This window comes from Euleptes europaea, chromosome 2, assembly GCF_029931775.1.
Source record: "Euleptes europaea isolate rEulEur1 chromosome 2, rEulEur1.hap1, whole genome shotgun sequence".
Taxonomy (NCBI): Eukaryota; Metazoa; Chordata; class Lepidosauria; order Squamata; family Sphaerodactylidae; genus Euleptes; species Euleptes europaea.
Genome location: NC_079313.1, coordinates 59,185,478 through 59,206,474, shown reverse-complemented (window position 1 = coordinate 59,206,474; position 20,997 = coordinate 59,185,478). Strand labels below are relative to the sequence as shown.

Here is a 20,997-nt window from a genome sequence, read left to right as displayed (position 1 = left end):
CCCCATCTATACACAAAGCAAAAGAAAATACTCTGCATGCATATTGAGAAATGGCTCTGCATTCAGACAATATTTGCTGCAGTTGAGTTCAACAGGAGATGCTCCTACATCGTGTGTACTCTGGATCAGGACACTCAAGAGGATTTCTTCAACTGGAGATAATGTAGGTAGAGAAAATTCTCTCAGGAAAACTAATGTTTCTAGTGTGTTTCTAATAAGGTAGCCACCTTTTGAAAGACAAAACTGGAATGGACTGTGGGGTGAAGGCTGACTGGGACTAGATGGGTCATGGGCAGGAACCCAGCATAGTCAAGGGCAAAGACCAGCATAAAGGAAGCAGGATCCATAGAAAATGCTCAGTTTACGGAAGAGGAGGCATTCAAATTGGTTATGGAGTCCTCTTCCCCTCTCACAACTGGCGGTTAGTGTTTGGTACATTAAAAAAAATTAAACCCTGTTAGTGATAGCTGAAATTGACGAGTCTCCTCTCCCAGAGGAACCAAAAAACTATTGCCAATACTAGGGTTGCCAGGTCCCTCTTTGCCACTGGTGAGGGAGGTCTTTTGGGTGGAGCCTGAGGAGGGTGGGGTTTGGGGAGGGGAGGGACTTCAATGCCATAGACTCTAATTACTCAAAGCAGTCATTTTCTCCAGGTGAACTGATCTCTATTGGCTGGAGATCAGTTGTAATAGCGGGAGATCTCCAGCTAGTACCTGGAGGTTGGCAACCCTAGCCAATAACAATCTGCAACATGCATTGTTAAAGATGGGCCCGTGGCTGGTAGGCTACATTGATGTAATTGTAGTTCTGATGTCTGCTAGGGCAGTGTTCCCATCATAGCCAGGGCCACTTCCCCCCCCCCACACACACACACACACCCTGCAGCACCAGTAATTGTCTGTGTGCAGAAGGCAAGAACTGTAATGGTACATTAACTTCCCTGCTATATGAAAGGAAACCACAACACACAGTCCAACCAAAAGAGATGCCACATTATTTTTCAAAACTATACTGAGATGGGCCCATGGCTGGTAGGCTACAGAATACACGCCATATATGCAGCAATTAATTAAACCTTTATAGAAACCTTTATTAAACCTTTATAGGAAAAAGTGTTTTTCCAGTTTCACAGATGAGAAATACTGAGGCTCAGAGTCTGCAGTCTAAGGACAATGAGGAAATCCACGGAGAGATCTCAAAACTCATGCAAAGCAGTTAACTAAAAGAAGCGAGCCTACTTAGCCACAGACTACAAGTACCATATTAAACCAAACCTAGAAAAGACAAAATTGATGGCTGGAGACTGAAACCTAACCAAATGGGATTTTATCTTGTGTATGCCTGCAGGTACCTACAGGTGTCATATCTGTCTGTCTGTTCAAGCATGTCTTCATGTTGTTGTTCCTCATATACTGTGTTTCCACTCTATTTTCATGTTCCTCTTGTTAGTATGTTTGTGCACTCACATGTGTGTGATGCTTGTGTTCCTCCAATTCACCAAGACTGCAGTTTAGAGTGTCAACTGTAAGTTAACTGTAGAGTTGGCCTTGGTTGATCTATATTGTTTGTCTGCCATGCTTGGCTTGCTTTTCAAAAGGGACACTGAAGGGAAGCACCATGCACCAGTATTTTTATGCTTAAGCTTCTATGTGTATTGTGGGTGGGTAGATATTGTCAGTAGCATCAGGTAATGGGTGTGCACATGGGAACCTTTGAATTGACACACTGTTTATTTGAACATTCACATATTCATGCCGAGATTAAAAAACATTCCAAATCAGCAAGTGGCAATTTACTAATTAATTCAAATGAGCCACTGGACATTACTACTGACACTACCATGTGTCTATATGGTGGTGTCAAAAATAAAAATCCCCTTAATTTGAAGAAGGAAGTGCAAGGAATCATGGGATAGCATCTGAGTGAAAGTCCCTTCCCAGCACTCCAGTGAAAACACATTTGAGCAGCAGCAAGGTAACACAAGGATAAATTGTTTATAGTATACCTTGCCTTTGGGAGTTCATTGTTTTTATGGTTTTCTATTCTGTAACCCTAGTCCTATTGTGTTAGTCGCTGATTATCTTATAATGCCTGATTGCATCTTTATATTCTGTAATCTTTCTTGAGTCTCAGCAAGAAAAGCATTCCTTCAATAAAAATAAATATATGCAAAAGTGGCAGGAACATCCTGATTCTTGCGCACAGATAAAGGTATGCATGGAACAAATAAAAGCTGATTGGCTAAGAAACACCAGTATTTGGCACATTCCTCCTAAACTATCATGTTTGTCGTTTTGAGATACTTATGGGTAGGGCATAACTTCAGGAATCCCAGGTAACAGCAGTGGCCCAGATTGCCTTTTATCAGTTTTAGTTATTTTTCCAACTATGCCTACTACTAAAAGATGGAGACCTGGCCAGTGTCATTCATGCTTTGATGACTATTGGGTTAGATTATTATAAGGTGTTCCATTTGTGAAGACAGTCTGAAAACTTCAGCCAGTGCAGAATGATCCTGGTCAATTATCAATAGGTAGAATTTGATATACTCATATTACAACTTTTTAAGACATCTGCATGGGCTACCATTTTGTTTCTGAATCCAGTTTTCACCTGTGAATCTCTAAATTGTCCGTGTTCTGATTATCTCAGAGAACATCTCCTCCGAGTGTTGCCATATTAAGGGGATAGTTAGTGGTCCCTCTAACTATCCCCTTAATATCAGTTTAATCTCCAGGCAATTATCAGATAAGGCTATAAACCTTCATGCTATGAAAAGCTTTGACTGCTCATTTCTGCTCATTAAACCAATATTAAAGGCACAGGGCATTTGCTTCTGTCTAGTTAGCAACTTTATCTCTTCCTGTATACCACCCCACCCACCGGCCTTGAGATCATCAAAGGGAAGGGTTGCAACCAGCTACTACCTGCAAACCAGCTACTACCTGAAGGTTGGCAACCCTAACAAAGTGGGCCTTGCTGAAAATACTTTGGAACACCCTTCCAAAGGAAATCCAAGTGACTTCTTCTGGAAGGAGGCTAAAGAACTTTCTTTTTTGTTGTGCCATTGGAAGTTGGGTCTGCTAAGATGATTTTTCTGCTTTGACTATTAAAAACTGTTTATCATCTTTTTATCTAGCCCTTCCTCCAAGAAGCTCGTGACATCCTCCATTTTAGTCTCCCCTGTTGTGACTTTGGTTGGGCCAAGAGACAGTGGTCACCCAACAAGCTTCATGGTTACCTAACAAGCTTCATGGCTAACTGGGTATTCACAGTGGGTCTCTCTGGTGCTAATCCTAGCACTCGCAGTATATGATATTGGCTCTGTCCCACTTATGATAGTTTATTTTGCTTTATTGGTGGTTATTTCAGTTTTACTTTGCATAGCACTTTGGAAATTTATATTTATGTACTTCATTTATACCCCACTTTCCTCCCCAATGGAGAACTAAAGTCGCTTACAACATTGTCCTCTCCTCCATTTTGTCCTTAGGTTAGACTGAGACTGTGTGACTAGCCCAAGGTCACCCAGCAAGCTTCCATAGCAGAGTGGGGATTTGAACCTTGTTCTCCCAGATCCTAGTCTAACACATCTAAAATTCTGAAAATAAATAACCAAAAGTCATAGCATTCACTATATGGTCTATAAAATTAAGCATCAAGGAAGTCCATGGCGCAAACACAGCCCACCATACAAATACACACAGACATGTTCATGTCAACATATGTCAAAGTTATGCCTAGTCTGCAGTTTGCTAAACAGATCATACTGATCAGAGTGACAGCTAAGTCATGTGATGAGGCTGGTCTGATCCAGTTTGTACAGCCAGGAATGGGGATTTCCAGAATGACTCATCTCAGGTGAACTGTGATTGGTCATGAATGTGTATATAAGTCTGTGTAGTGAATGAGAGTTACCTATTGCCTGAAATATATATGCTGGCGGAGCATGCTGTTGCTCAGAGCTGTGAATGTTAACAGCCAAAGAACTCTGTGTAGATATTGTAAATAAACTGTACATAGCAGAACTGCGTGGTGTGAAGTTGCTACCAGGTAAACTCCTGAAGTCCAGACAAGCTGTGCGCGACAGGGTTATGGGCCCAGATAGACTGCGCTGAGAGCTGGAGGTTCTATTGGAGTTGGTGAGCTACTGCCGTGAGTTGCTGCTGTGAGCAGTTTGGATGTCTACAGAGGCCAGCGATGCTGAGGACCTTGATGTACAGTCTGCAGACGGGTCAGTTGTTTCTGACAAAGAGTCGGAGGAGGAACCAGGGGAAGATAATCAGCTACTGCCGGTGAGCGAGGATATCATGGCGCAAGCTGTTTCTGCCCTGCTGGTTGATAAACTGACCGCAGATAACTATGCCGTGTGGTCTCTGCGAATGGAGCATTATCTTAAGCGTGAGTCATTGTGGACGTATGTGGATTCTCCCCCACAAGCCCCCACGCCTGAGGAAAGTTTAAAAGACCAGAAGGCATTGGCCACGTTGATATTAAGTGTTGCTGATGACCAGTTGGTGCATGTGGCGGGACAGGGGTCAGCTAAAGATGCCTGGAATAGCCTCAAGGCTGTATATGTGCAAGACACAGCTGGATCTCTTATTTCCCTGATGAGAAGGATTTATAGAAAGACTATGGAGCCAAATGAGAGTGTCAGAGCTCATTTGAATACCTTAGCCACGTATTTTCAACTGCTGGCTCAGAGGGGAAAACAGATTTCTGACCAGGACCAGGTGTTTATAGTTTTAAGTTCCCTGACGGAGCGTTTCGACCCACTTATCTCAGCCCTTGAATCTGTGGATGCAGCAAAGTTGACCTTGCAGTATATCTCAGGCAGATTGCTAGAGGAAGATGCGCGACATATGCAACGGGAGTTGGCAGCCGGCCAGACCGGGAGCTGTGCCAAGCAAGAGATAAGGAAGGATACAAGCCTCAGCTGTGCGAATGTCAGTGAAGCAAGCAAATCTATACCTGTAGATTTACGCGTGAGGAGATGTTACAGATGTGGAAAAGAGGGGCACATTCAAAGATTTTGCCCTGCTGCAAGGAAATACAGAGAAGGAAAAAAGACTCAAGTTGTGACCAAACAGCAAGCTACGCTGGTGAGAGCAAGTCCAGACTCCCTAAATGACTCTTGGATAATTGACTCAGGAGCTTCACAAATATTTGTGAGGGAGGAAAGACTACTAATGAACTCACATCAATCGGCGTTAGGTCATGTAAGTTTGGCAGATGGACGTTCTGCAACTGTTTCCTGTGAAGGAAGTGTAATGTTTGGAAGTTTAAACCATACATTCAATGATTTCTCTTGAGAGAAACTTATTAAGTATAAGTGCACTAGATTCTGCTGGATTCAGTGTGATTTTCAGAAATAAGTGCTGTAATATTCTCAAAGGTGATAAAATTATGGCAGTGGGGAATTTGAAAGATAATGTGTATGTGCTAGAGAACATGGCAGGTAAAGCACAAACAGTGTTAAATAAAAACCCACACCATAAGTGTATACATTTGCTACATAGAAAACTCGGCCATGTGGGCTGGGGCACCTTGAATAAAACTCTTGCCATGCTGGGCAAAGAGAAGGTTGAAGGGTGCAAAACATATCTGGATTGTGATGTGTGCAAGCAAAGTAAATCTAAAGCACACCCAGTTGCACCAAGGAGTGACAGAGTGACAAAAACCCCTCTATATCTTGTACATAGTGATCTGGTAGGCCCTTTCCCAGACAGTATATCTAAAAGAAAATATCTTCTTCTTTTGATAGATGATGCCACAAGGTTCACATGGGTGTATCCCATAGCAAAGAAGTCAGAGGTGTGTGATACTATAAAGATGTGGGCTAACAATGTGCAAAGGCAATTGGGGCATAAAATTTGTAAGTTCCAAAGTGATTTTGGGGGCGAGTACATGTCTGGTGAAATGGCTCATTGGTTTAAGACTCAAGGTATTGAACACAGAATTGCAAATGTATCTATGAGTCAAGAAAATGGTGTTGCAGAGAGAAAGGCAGGAGTACTGCAAACAATGATAAAATCAATGCTACTTGATGCTGGATTGCCAAAAATGTTCTGGGCAGAAGCGGCAAAAAATGCTTGTTATATTTCAAATAGAATTTGGACAAGTGCCACAGATAACATTCCATACAAGGCTTTGTATGGGAAAGATCCCAGTTTGGATCATATCAGGATATTTGGCAGTAAAGCATGGGTTAATATACCACTGAAACAACGTAGGAAAGGTGGTGAAAGAGCAAAAAAGTTGACATTCCTGGGGTATCAGACAGGAATGAAATCTTACCGTGTTGTAAATAACCAGAATACATTAAGTTTCAGTCGTTCAGCTACATTCTGTGAGGATGCTAATTGGCCTAAGATACATGCAAACCACTTACCATCCACAGTATTGTTACCTATGAATGATGATTCTGATAACATGGCAGAGGTAAAACAGGAGGTGCAGTCACCAATACATGCAGACTCTGAGAGTGTGCAAAGTGCAGATCAGAGAGTAGTGCCAAGAGTGTCCTCTAGATCTACAAAAGGTGTTCCACCTCAAAGGTATGGTGTAACTGCTAATCATGTGTTTGTTAAAGTTCCAACTGATTACAATGATGTGTTAAGTCTAGCCTCAGAAGAAAAAAATGCTTGGCTGCAAGCCATGGAGGCGGAATATAACTCATTGGTATCAAATGAAGTATTTTCCTTATCTGAATTGCCAGCAGATAAGAAAACTCTGAGTTGCCGTTGGTTGTACAGACTCAAAACCTTGCCAAATGGGAATGTTAAATATAAGGCAAGATTAGTTGCGAGGGGATTTACGCAGGTGGTTGAACAGGAAACATCTAGGCCCAATTAAGAATTACCTAGGGGTGCAAGTCTCCAGAAATGAGAATGGTTGGTGTGCACTAAGCCAGGAGACTGAAATGTTTGAATACTGAAAGATTTCATTACTTGAAGAAATGGCTGTGTTTAACAAACGTTTGACTAGGGAGGCGTGTCAACATATGTCAAAGTTATGCCTAGTCTGCAGTTTGCTAAACAGATCATACTGATCAGAGTGACAGCTAAGTCATGTGATGAGGCTGGTCTGATCCAGTTTGTACAGCCAGGAATGGGGATTTCCAGAATGACTCATCTCAGGTGAACTGTGATTGGTCATGAATGTGTATATAAGTCTGTGTAGTGAATGAGAGTTACCTATTGCCTGAAATATATATGCTGGCGGAGCATGCTGTTGCTCAGAGCTGTGAATGTTAACAGCCAAAGAACTCTGTGTAGATATTGTAAATAAACTGTACATAGCAGAACTGCGTGGTGTGAAGTTGCTACCAGGTAAACTCCTGAAGTCCAGACAAGCTGTGCGCGACAGTTCATATATCACTCTCTCAGATAGATAGACACACACATGGAATGTGCTCACTTCCTCTCCCTTGAACTTGCTATTCTGCCTGTTTCTGCTGTTTGCTGCACATATGAGGAAGTGTTGTCCTGGTAGTGGCATGTGGCTGTGCAAGCTAGCTAGGCCACCTCAGTCCATTATTCCATGATACTTTTGCTGCTGTATGAATGAATGCTGTCAGCTAGCCAGAGTTAGTTAGCAAAGAAGCTTATCAGGCACCTCTTCACCATGACTATTGGTATCAAAGTAAAACCAAACAACTAGGCACAATACACAGCAAAGGCAGTTTGAATTTCATTTGGACAGCAGGCATAGAGGTGACACACCCTACATACCTATTGCTGCTAGGTCTCCTCTGCACCAGATGCATTTTCACTTAACAATACTGGACACATTTTAAAAAACAAAAACAAACAAACAAAGAGCACCTTCTGTGGAACCTGGAAAACTACCTTTGGGGTTCCTTGTCTAGCAATAAGGTTGCTGGAAGCTCCAAAATTAGCTTAATGCTTGATGCATCTCAGAACTGGTAGGAGCAAGAAGGTAACTTGCAGTGTAATTGCCAGAAGTCACACCCTTCTAAGTCCATTGAGGTCAATGTGTTTCGATGGGTTAACTGTGCGTAGGAGTGCACTGTTGGCCACCATTATGGCTCATCCTCTGAGATGCATGAGTTCCTCAGCACACAAAACAGAGCACAAAAAGTTCCCTTAGTAAGTATGGCAATAAATTGACTGGGTTGGAGAACCCTTCAAACGCTTAACAACTCAGTGATTAGGTGAGCAATCTTTATTCTCAGGGTGCTAGTATCAAAACAGTGGTTGCATGATGTGTTTGGAGTTTCAACCACCAAAGCCATTTGACTTGAGACTGGATTTCTGACATAGCAGCAGGCAGATAACTTCTTTCTAGGGATGCCTACATATTTATGAGAGATCAGCAAATATTTCTATAGACATATTAACAATTTTTCCTTTGCAGTTCAACAGTATGCTTAGTTTTCTCTCTTGTTCTGCACTTGATTGCACGCACTGTTTTTCTGTGTCATTGTTGCATGACATTCCATTTGGCACAGAGTTTATTTTTAGGTACAAGACTATCAAAGTGCTTCTCTCTCACTCTCTGTTTTAAGTGGCACTGTGAGGTTTGTGCACTCAGACAAGGAGTCATATTACTACCAGAACTTTACTGAAACAAAGAAGAAATGGGGAACTATAAATCTAGACCAACTCAAACTTGCACTGGTAATTAAGCATGGTTTTTAAAGGAAATACACTATAAATCCATTACCAAAAAGTGTTTTGAATTTTATTCTGCAGTTTAAATGCAAAAGTGTTTACTGTTGGTAATCTAGTTAAAGAATGGCATAATTTAAAGTAGATTTTTTTCTTTGAATTTTGAAATAGAGTTACTGAAAAATTATGTAAATTTAGATTATGTAAATTTTTCAGACCTTTGGGGAATCTAATGAATTATGTTCAACTAAATTCTCACGTTGGTCTAACAAGTATTGCATATTTCTACATTTTTCTATTTCCAGACTGAAATCAAATAATAAATTAGCTAAACACTGACAACTAACCATTGTGCTTGTACTTTATGCATTTCATGTACAGTGCTTTTCATATTAAAATATTTTTTAAAAAACAAAGATGATCTATACAAATGTAGAAAAGGGCAAGAGTCCAGTAGCATCTTAAAGACTAACAAAAATATTTTCTGGTAGGGTATGAGCTTTCGTGAGCCACAGCTCACTTCTTCAGCTCACGAAAGCTCATACCCTACCAGAAAATATTTTTGTTAGTCTTTAAGGTGCTACTGGACTCTTGCCCTTTTCTACTACTGCAGACAGACTAACACGGCTACCCACTGTGAACTATACAAATGAGTTAGGGAAGCAGATAGGATTATATAATATCATTCAACTACATGGAAAAAATGTTCAAGCATTTTATAAATAAGAACTTTTCCATCTATATTTAGGGTATTTATATCACAGACTATTATTTTAACCTTTTTTTTTTTAGATGAATGGAAGAAAAAGGTTAGTGAATCATATTCAATAATCATCGAAAGATTAGAAGATGACCTGTTAATCAAAGAAAAGGAGTTTACAGAACTGAAAAATGTTTTCAGGTAATCTAGTCTGTCGGCATTGTTCATTGGAATAACAATGAATATATGGGGTTTGTATTGCATTGTTGTGTATTTTACAAAGATACCATATAATCTAATTTCAGAGGGGAAGCCATGATTGTCTATGTAGCATTTGACAAAGAGTCATGAAAGCTTATGCTGGAGTAAATGCAGTTGGCCTTTAAGATGCCACCGGACTTCTGTTTTAATGTGCTTTCTAACCAAATTTAAACTCTTCCAAGCTCCGCTGATTTCAGTAGCAGAGATTTGAGGGAAATGTTATTAATTTCTTCTGGAAGGTACTTAACTTTGGTTGAATCATGCTAAAACGTTATCATGAACCAGGACTTTCTTGGAATCCATGGTTTTTTAAATTAATTTTGCACTTAAATAGCTTTTGCTTTTTCATAGGTTGCACATTAATTTGCTTTAGTTTGACTTTTATACTTAGTTTAGACTTGTGCAGAGGAGTTTTCCCCCTCTTTTTTAATATGGTTTGAAAATGTGTATTAGTAAATTAGAGTAATGAACATATAAATCATAAACCAGTGGCTTTTGAATTGTATTTTAGGCAGGGCTTCCATGCAAATTTAACAGGTTTCCTCAGTGAATGTGCCCTCTTAGAGAACTGTTGGGTGTTTCTAAACTTTTTAACACCCTAAATGGCTTGGGGCTGGGATACTTGATGAACTGTCTCCTCCTGTTCTGTCCAGTTAAGATCCTCTTCTCAAGCCCTGTCTTCTGTGATCCCAACTACAGAGGTGAAGTGGGTAGTGATAAAACAGGGTTTTTTGATTGGTGGAACACTGTCTTTGAAGCACCCTCTCCCTTGTGCTTCGCTTGGTGCCAAATGTTGGGTTCTATCTTTTAAAGCTGGTTTTATGGGAAAGGCCTTAGCTCGGTGGCAGAGCATCTGCTTGGCATGCAGAAGGCCATGGGAAACCTTTCATTTGAGTGGGGATAACCAATAACCAATAACAAGCCCTGCCTTACAATGACCCCTCCCTCTTTTTCAAAAGTTCAGCAGGAGCTGGGACAGTACTGGCAGGTATCATGGCACCCACGGGCACTGCATTGGGAAACCCAGTCTTGTGCATTGACTCTCAGTTTATGTGCTTCAGAATCCTCTGTAATGCAAATATGTTTGAAGAAGACATGCAGTGGTTCTTCAACAGACAAGTAGTCATGGAAAAGATTCCCTCAAAGTAGAAAGCCATTGCCAAATGTTTAATGTAAGATATGTATAAATATAGTGTTCAATTCACAATTGGGATGATACAAAACACCCCTTTTGCATCATGGTCCTCTAATCAAAGGACTGTCATTCCTACCAGTAGCAAAATGGGTGGTCCAGTGCTTATCGGAAAAGAAGCAAAACTAGACCATCCTGAAACAACAGGGAATTTTCTTCAAGCCCCAGGAATATAGAACACTTGGAGATTACAGCAAGTTTGTAAGGGAGTAGAATTTAGAGTTGCCAAGCACTACTTTTGCTCCAGCAGGAACAAAATTGGTGGTAGAGTGACTTCACATGACATCATGATGTTACTTCTGGTTGTACCCAGAAAGGCCTCCAGATAATCTAGGGATTCCCCTGTCTTTAAGGTAAAAAACAAAGAGATTTGGGGCTGGACTGTGGTCGGGAAAAGATGTGATTAAAAAATATCAAATGAATACATAAATTCCTAGTGCATTGTGATATCAATTCTAGATGCAACCAGAAGTGATATCACAACATTGCATGACATCACTCTCCACCCCACATTTTTGCTCCTCCTGGAGCAAAGAACACCAGTGTGGCTTGAAGGCCTGGGACAGGAGTTCACCTGCAGCTCCTGGGCAAATGGCAACCTTCGTGAAACGTATGACCAATCTGATGGGAACAGCTGCAGTTGGTTTGTTTCCCACTCCGAGAGGTGTCCATGTCTACTGTCTAGGACAAGAGGTGACAAACCTACATTCAGACTTTTTTGAAGCTTACTGAACCCTTGAGCCTTGCTGCTGTCCCTGAAAAATATTTCCCATCCTCACAGCAGCAGACATGATAGTAAAAATGATATGATAGCAGCAGACATGATAGGCCCCCAACCCAGAAGGCAAATAAGAAGTCCAGATAACCAAGAAGCCCAGATAACCATCCAATTATGCTTACAGAGTAAGCATAATTTGCCCACAAAATATTGGCTGGCATCAACCATATTTACGGAATGTATGTGCTACGTTAGTTACATTACTCTTATTATGCTAACTGGCTGCTATCCCAAGCCCTCCTGATCTCCTCCTTGGCTCATCTGGCCATTGATGCTGAACAATGGCCCTCATCTTCCCTGAAAGCAAGAGCAAAAAATGTCCTGAGCCTCAATGAGATAACAATCATTCACTGCAAATCTTGTTTCTATCATTTCTTAATTATAATCCAGTTTTCAAGATTGTGCTCTGTGCTTGTAAGGCTCAAAGGAGCAGTGAGAGGCTCACTGAAAGCAGAAGACAGTTTTTTTAAAAATAAAATAAAACCTACTCTATTGACAAGTTTGTAATTTATAAAAACTACTTGAAAGTGAAAAATTATTTTGTTCTCAGCTTCTCAAAAACACTTCCCTTCATTTTAAATAATTTCAATTACTGTTGCAAGCAACAGTAGTTTCCTAAGCCAGTTTTATATTTCAGTTTAAATTGGGGCTTACAACAAAAGGTGGTTATAATTCTGATTATTATTATAACTTTACCATAACATTCCTGTCCTAAATATTGTGAAAAAGAAGAAAAGGTACCTGGTCAAATTACCTGTAATATTCTAAGATTCATTGGGACTGTATGTAATTTGTTGAGGATCTTCATGAAGCTTAGTTGACATATTTACTCTGAGGCCAGTTTTCCCAGCTTTATTTTTATTAATGAAATTCCCTTTCAGTCCACTGACATGCAGTGGTGGAAAACAGGTCAGTGAGTAGTTAATGAATCATAAAACTGCAGATGCTGTAGCATGTTTTAGTACAGCCTGCATTTTTTGTCACACACAAAAAATGTTTGCAAATACCGCATATCATTTTTTAATGAGGGAATGTGGATTTTTATCCTGTTTAAGGAACACAGTATTAGAAATGCATTAGCAATAATGGCTTCATTTTAATTATTCAATTCATTCGCATCCATCCTCAACAAGCCCCATGAAATCATTAGGCGATATTAAAATGGATTGTGGTGTATAGGAGAAAATTAAAAAAAATAAATTGGACTTTGAATGTCATAACACATAAGTGGTGTTCAGCTGCTGAAGAGTTTGACATGTACATGTGCAATTAGTATGGAAAGCACACAAAAATGGAGAAAATTACATTTCTCTCTCAGGATTGATGTTGCTTAAAATGAAACCCTTTTAATTGCACCTTTGAAAAAATGGAAATGCTATACTTCAAAATAACGTCGAGTCATAATGGAAGGGCTATACGTGTTTCTGAACAAGGTTTTCAAAATTTTCAAATTCGTATATTTCCAAAAGACAGCACAGAAATCATGTTGTAAATTCTAGTTTATCTCTTCAGCATCTGTAAGTCCATATTCCTGAAATTTCAGTTTATCTCATCCACTTCTGTAGGCCAATATTCCTATTCAAGCAGGATTGTTTTAGCTTTGCAATTTGCGGGTCCTATGGGAAGAAATGAGGATTAGCCATTTCTCAGATGGACCTTCATATTTAGGAGGAGAATTCTGTTCTCTAATCAGTGACCCAAGGTCTGGAAGTTTATTTTGACATAGAAAGCGATCTCTTCACAAATAATAAGGCTCCGTAATGAAGTCCTACAGCTGTTCTATGCTGGACAGTTTGTGTATATTTTGATGAATTCTTGTATATATTGGTCAGTGCTTTCTTCCATCCATCTCTCATCTCAAGGAGTCAGCAACCCCTTATGCTGAGCAAAACATAAATTGGAAACATTTTTCAACTAGCCAAGGACTTCTTGATCCCATTTTCAAATTCCAATTTGAGGATGCAAGTGTCATCATTAGTATCAATGGAGCATAGGCTGTTAAATGCCTAATCTGTTTTGGAAAATGAATCAGGTGGAACAGTCTGAAATTATGTAGGTACTAATTGAAACCAATGTCCCTTTTATCTAGCCACTTGCCTCAGTCTAAACATGCAGATTCAACAGCGTTAGAAAGAAAGGTCTTTTAAAAAGCCACAGCCTAACACACACACACACACACACACACATGCATAGAGATTATGGAAGAATGGTTTGAGGTTAGGTTTTGTGATATGCTGGTATTTGAATGCAAGGAGTTTTTTTGGGGGGTCACCAAATGTGGAGGATGCACACATGTGATTTTCTCCACCTGGATTTCCAGGAAAGCTGTATGAAGTGGCTCTTCTGCTTGCATGGTTTGTTTTTTTTCAAAGTGTGAATGACAAGAAAAGGACAAGTGAGAATCGGAGAAAGATGCTTCATGTGCATGTGGGTAAGTGCCTGGAAAAACATTCAGAGAACAATCCTAAGCAGGACTATTCAGAATCCTACTCAGGTCTATGCAGTGGGGCTTACATTCAGAAAAGTATTCACTGTCAGTTAAGGAATTTATCATCAGAAGAAAACAGGCGGCAATGGAGCTGTGGGACATGGTTACAGGTCTTCAGTGTGAGGAGGAACGATCAGCTAACAGATAGAATTTGGCAGGGGAGAAATTCCCATACTTATCCTTCAGTCCATCTCTCTCTCTCTCTCTCATGTGCATGAGTAGTAAAAAAATTAGTCAGTACTACCTGACGCCCTTCTAGCTGTTGCTACATGGAGGTCTTTCAATCTAAGTCAGTGAACTGGGTTTGAGGTATCTGAAATTACGGTAGAATTGGAGGAGAATCTTCTCCTGTAGTCATGATGAGTTTTCCCCTCCTTTTTGAATTTCTGCCAATAAAAGAAAATACGCTAAAAGATGAAAACTGTGATCATCTGTAAAATCTTTTTTTCAGCTCTGATGAAGCCTTCAGTAAAGTTAATTTAAATTACCGTACAGAAAATGGACTGTCTCTTCTGCATTTGTGTTGTATTTGTAATGGTAAGTGTTTGTAGGATGCTCTGTAACTCTCTTATTGGCATGTTTAATGATTTTTCTTCTTTTTAATAAGCTGAGGGAACATTATTATTTTTTAATCTGTTCCTTTAGCACTGTTCTTGTTGAATCACACATAGGCATCAGGTGGAACAGTCTAAACAGCAATAACAAGGTGGCTTAAATTTTGATCAGATAACATCCATTAATTATTTGTAATATTTCTATGCTGGAAGTTGTAGTATATTTTTCTAGGGCAGTTTCCAGATTGGTGGTACAAAATGCTGTCAAGTTGCAGCTAACTTATGGCGACCCCTCATGTGGTTTTCACGGCAAGAGACATTCAGAGGTGGTCTGCCATTGCCTGCCTCTGCGTAGCGATCCTGGACTTCCTTGATAATCTTCCATTCAAGTACTAACCAGGGCTGACCCTGCTTAGCTTCTGAGATCTGTTTGAGATTGGGCTAGCCTGGGCCATCCAGGTCAGGGCAAGTAAGAGATTACCTATCATTAAACACCTGGTAGGCATCTTTCTGTGGCTGGTAATCATAAAGCATAGCTGCCAGATGCAAAGTCATAGGGAGGGGATTCCAAAGGAAACACCTCGGTAGAAAAATCCCTGTCTCGGACAGCCACCCACCTCATTTCTGAAGGTGGGCGCACATAACAAAGCCTATGCCTAAATACTTAATAGTGGGATGGTCTTGTAGGAACAAGTAGTCCTTAGTACGTTTTAACTGTTGTGATGAGTAATAAAATATATAAATGATAAGACACAATTAATAATAAATAATAGTTTTGTTTCCTAATATTACACATGAAAGTAAATTTCATCATTATCTGGGGGATTTATTTCTGTATAAACCCGCATAGTAAAGGGTTGTATTGATCTAGAATGGGGATTTGTAATTTAATTTACAGATTATGTTCATGGCACTTTGATTCCCAATGTTTCTTAAACAGGTAATAAATCACATGTTAGGACTCTTATGCTGAAAGGACTGCGTCCATCAAGGTTAACAAGAAATGGATTTACAGCTCTGCATTTAGCAGCTTACAAGGTAAACTGAGTCATATCACATTAATCTTGTAAAAACAAATCTCAACAGTTCTTTTCTTGATAGTCTCAATAAACAATATGTTACTTCATATACACTATTGACCAGTCATATACACTACTGGCCCATGAGGTGGGTAGGGGATCTGATACCCCCAAGTCCCATTGCCCACCGCTGCTTAGAGTAGCAGTTGGAGATATTTAATTTAAAATGCAGCCCCATGTACTTACTGGAAGTTCTTACCAGAAGTGACAACGTTAGCTCTAGGAACTGCTGAAAACTCTGTGATTTTAGAGATTCTGGCAGGTCCCAAAGCACTCGGGTCTCATTAGACAGAGAGTTCCACCAGGCAGGGGCCACCACTGAGAAGGCCCTGGCTGAGGACAGCCGAATAATCTTTGTGCCAGGGACAACCAGGAAATTGTTCCCAGCCAAGTGTAAAGGTCTCTGGGGGTATGTCAGGAGAGACAGTCCCATAAATATGACGGTTCCAGGCCATTTAGGGCTTTAAAGGTGAGTACCAACATCTGAAACGTGATCCGGTACTCAATTTGGAGTGTGTCATGCATTTTGCTATGGCTACTTTTACACTCTGACCTCCCCTTCCTTAGACGCCTTTTTATGCAAGCTCGCCTAAATTTCCTCCCCACTGCCTGGACCATGGGCAGATATGCCAAGGTCCCCTACGAGAAAAGGCTATGTTCCTGTGCTGCTGGACAAGTCGAAACCATGGCTTATGTACTGCTACACTGTGAGCTTGGCTCACCCTTACGGGAACAGATCACTGAACCCCTCTTGAAAGAACCCAAAAACACAATGTTAGAGCGAAATAGACTATTAGACCCAAATAGACCAAGAGCCAGTGTAGTGTAGTGGGTGGAATATGAGATTAGGATCTGGGAGAATCCAAGTTTGATTCCCCCACTCTGCCATGGAAGCTTGCTGGGTGACTCTGGGCCACTGACACACTTTCACTCTATCCAACCTACCTCACAGAATTGTTGTGGGGATAAAATGGAAGAAAGGAGAATTATGTAAACTACCTCAGATCCCCATTAGGGAGAAAGAATGAAGTAAGCAAATGTGAGTGGAAAGCCCCCATTTTCACAAGTAGGTTCCTCAATTTCTGATTCCTCCAGCTGCACTACCTTCGCATGCTGCTTTGAATATTCTCTGAATATTGGGGAGAGATAGCTGCAAAGCGCTTTAGCAAGGAGGAAGCTGTGGGAAAGTCCCGTCCTGTGAGCAGAATTCTAATCACAGTTGGGATCTAACCCATGTATTGTGTTTATCTGTTTCTCTATATCTCTGTCATCCCAAGTATACATTTTTATCTTGCCAAGGACCTCAGAGCAATGTACATAGTTCCCATCTTCCCTCATGTTATCCTCATAGCCACAAGGTACGTTAAGCTGAGAAAGAATAACTGGCCAAAAGTAAGATTCATGGCTGAGAAAGGATTTTAACTTGAGTTTTTAGATTCTAGTCAAACGCTACATCACACCGACTACATATCTAAGTACAAAAAGATTTAATTTTTCAGGATTGGAAACACTTCCATATATCAAGTAACTGAAACAAAGAGATAAAATGTGAATATCATTTTACAATCATTTTCAGCATTGCAGCTATTTTTCTTCATTTAGTTGGATTTTTATCTCCTTCTTTGAAGGCTCATGGGAAGTTAGACCATATTACTGAAATTTTATTTGGAGAACCTGGGGCTTCATAAGGGAGCATATTTAATGCTGATTTATTCTCCCTTGAGGTATTTTGTTCATGCAGTCAGAATGTTATTCATATACTTTAGTAGGGAAGAAATATTAGAGCTGAACTAGGAAAAATATATTCTGGATCAATTTATTTGGCAGGAAAGGACTTGATCTTTGAGCTACTTCTAGAATTACAGTTGTTTGTGTTTATATTAGCCCTGTTCAACCATTCAAAACCTCACACACTGAATGTGCATACAGAGGAGTGAGGTTGTGCACACTGCCTCATTCATTGATTTATACATACACAGATGAATGGCTGTAGGGATGCATAAGACTTTCAGTGCTGCTTTCCATGCTGCTTGCATGTGCATACCATGCTGCTTTTTGTACGATTCCTGTTTGCATAGAGAAATTCATTTAGATACATTTGTATTTATGAAGGTGTTACCTACAGTTGTTTGGCAGTACACAGTATACGTTCAGGGATGGGCCAGAAGACAGTGTGGTTACAATCCTCTTCACACACTTCCATGGGTCTGAATGTTTGAACAGGGCAGTCTTCTGTTTTGAGCATTTCCCTGACTAAGTGATCATTTTGATGGAGGAGGAAAGCAGCTGTGTAATGATGTTCCTCTGAATCATCCTTTCAATGTCCACTTTTCAGGACAATGCAGAACTTGTCACGGCCTTGCTGCACAGTGGAGCCGATATTCAACAAGTTGGCTACGGAGCACTTACCGCTCTTCATATTGCTACAATTGCTGGTCACCATGAGGTATGTTTTGTTGTTGGTGTTGATTTGCATGCACTACACCAACTATTAGAATTGAGGGCAAGATCCTGAGTCTTAGAGAGGCAGACAGGACAATATCCACCAGTGAAGTAGGCCTGTCTTTCTTTTATGAATTTTTAAAAACTTGGGATATGTTATTTTTTAAACAATGTTGTATGCTTGGCAACAGAGAAATGACTGCTTAAAGAGCATACAAATATTTGGGGAGAAATGTCTTTAAAGTATTGAGACAAATCTCTTGACTATTATATTTGTATAATATTAACATATAAGTGCTGCCCGGAACACATACTGAACCATATTCCATGCATATTAGTATTCAATATTGTTCCAATATTCTTTGGAACCATATCTTGACAGTTGATTTTCCAGAATTTTGTAAACTATATCTTCCTATACTATGGCTGTTTTGTTCCTTCAGCTACAAATAACTGAGCAATCCTGAAGGGTGGGGTACTGCTGAAGAGGAGGCATAACCCCTATGCCGGCATAAGTGCCACTTGTACCAGCTGTGGGCACGGACACCGGCGCAAGGGCACTTACACCAGTGCAGGGGTACCATGCAACAGCATGAGGCTCAGGTGCCGGTGCTGCCTCACCAGCAGTGTTTTTCTGGTGTAAATGCTCACGCTGGCATCCAGGAGGCATTCCCGGGGTGTCAGCCAGCTCCCTAAGCCCTATCTGCCTGAAAACGTCCTTTTTTGCAGGCGTTGAGTTACGCCTGCAAAATCGCTGGTGTAGCCCCATGAAACCCAATGGAGGGGTTTCATGGGGTTTTGCTGAAATTACCTTACTATTATTTTTCCAGGCTGGGACCCCTCTCAGGAGGCGGTGCGGCGGTGCCATCCCTGGCCATCCCCTTACTACCCCCTCTCAGGATTGCTTTGCCTGTCAACTGTCAGTTCTCAACCATTAGAACTCTCCAACTGCCATTCTCAGAATTCTATTCAAACTCCCTGTCAATCACAGGGTTCTGTGACCAGGACAACCCTTTAGAATGCAGCTGCCCATCACAATCAGCTTTCCACTCTTCAATTACCCACCCCTGGGCTTTGAGAGTGAGTGAAGTGAGCATTTGCTTGGGCCTGCATCTTTTCAGTCTGTGTTATAAAGTGTGTGTGTGGGGGGGAAGCTTTTCCCAAATTCAGAAGTAGAAAGAAGCAGTTTGACTGGCATTATATAAAATCCACAATTCAAGTTGTGTTCTAAAAAATACAAAAAGGAGAAAGCTAAACTGAACCCTAGTTGCTGTGTAGCACATGGGGAGTGCTGGTAGGGCTCAGCATCTCTTGGCACAATTCAGTGCAGAAAATAAACAGTGTCAAAAATGTTGTTGCCACTCTCATGAAGAAAAATCCCCCGCAAATATTATTTGAAGGAGAGAGAATCAGGAAAGTAGATGAGTATGTTGATTAAAACAAGCAGAACCCATAAAAGCACCTAAAATGGTGTTCATCCATTTTATATTGGTGTTGTGTTCTTTACATGGGTGGAAAGGAAGAGGAGCATCAGTAATGAAGGCCAGCTGCAGCTCCTTATATTCTTCCTGCCATCCAATGATGGTGTAGGCTGCAGACTGCACAGAGAGGAAAACTCAGGTGCCCCAAATCCCCCCATGCTCTCGCTTTCTGAGGCCTTCTGGGGAGAAGTGATGTGTGTGTGTATGTCTTAGTGTATTGCCAGCTCTGGCCGACTGCTTGCCAGGTTTGCTCTGCTTGGCTTCTGTGGTTTGACATTGGTTCTGTTGGGCTTACAGAAGTGCCCCTTGCTTCAGGATGATTGGCATGGATTCTCTGGTTTGACATTGCTTGTGGGGGCTTGTTGGTTCTTTTCGCATTTGGAGGCTTTCTGCTAGTAATTGCTCTTGTGCATTTGGCTTTTGACTTTTTTGCCCTGGAGAAAGTGTGACATTTCCCCACCCTCCCAGAAGCAATAGATGCAAATAGGATGGCTGGAGCATCTTATTCAGGAGTCCATAGAATTAGACCCCTTGATCCAATTTAACTGAAACTTGGCAGTCCTTTAGTAGACGGGCAGGACTAGATCTCTGCCATTTTTGTGACATATGCTTGAACAACAACCAATCCACCCCTCTGAAATAGGGAATAATGGGCCAAAAAACATCAGAACCCTCCCTCAAAGAATCTGAATTCTGAAATTGTATTGGTAATCCAAATGATTGAAATACTGGCACAGGAATTATTGCTGAAATCCAAATCTGAAAATTACCGTTTGTCCCCCCCCCCCCCAAATGCACATCCCTAGTCTGAAGCATGAGAGAATTAACTGACATCAGTCAAGGGTTATGGTATAATACAACATTAAGGTCAGTCTGTTTAAGTTTTTAAAAAGTGGGTCCTGTTGGGTTATTAGAAATTATAATGAGTGAGGAAACCTAAGCATTGGTTTAAACCAGGATGCCAGAAAATTTGTTTAAATTTCTTAATGAGGTCTAATCCAGCACTTTCATGTTGTATATTGACTTTCCCCCCTTTTTTTGAGTGTGTGTGGGGGGTAGAACAGTGATTCTTGTAGGTTATCCGGGCTGTGTGACTGTGGTCTTGATATTTTCTTTCCTGACGTTTCGCCAGCAGCTGTGGCAGGCATCTTCAGAGGAGTAACACTGAAGGACAGTGTCTCTCAGTGTCAAGTGTGTAGGAAGAGTAATTTATGGTCAGAAAGGGGTTGGGTTTGAGCTGAATCATTGTCCTGCAAAAAGTATCAAAGGTAATGTGCTAATCATTGTCCTGTAAGTATCCAGATAATATGCTAATGAGGGTGTGGTATGTTAACATGGAACCATTGTATCCTGAAGTGATCTGTTAATGTGTGAAATCCAAGGCTAATC

General features: G+C 40.7%; 1 protein-coding gene across 1 annotated transcript in view; it reads left to right on the top strand.

Annotated features, from left to right (window-relative positions):
- Positions 1-8,537: 8,537 nt before the first annotated feature.
- The window catches only part of TNNI3K (TNNI3 interacting kinase), a 232,099-nt gene continuing 219,639 nt past the window's right edge, over positions 8,538-20,997 (top strand). Inside the window, exons 1-5 of the mRNA XM_056845668.1 lie at positions 8,538-8,642; positions 9,426-9,534; positions 14,504-14,589; positions 15,547-15,644; positions 18,021-18,131. Coding sequence (XP_056701646.1) covers positions 8,603-8,642; positions 9,426-9,534; positions 14,504-14,589; positions 15,547-15,644; positions 18,021-18,131 — 444 coding nt within the window. The 5' untranslated portion in view covers positions 8,538-8,602. The remainder of the gene's footprint in view (positions 8,643-9,425; positions 9,535-14,503; positions 14,590-15,546; positions 15,645-18,020; positions 18,132-20,997) is intronic.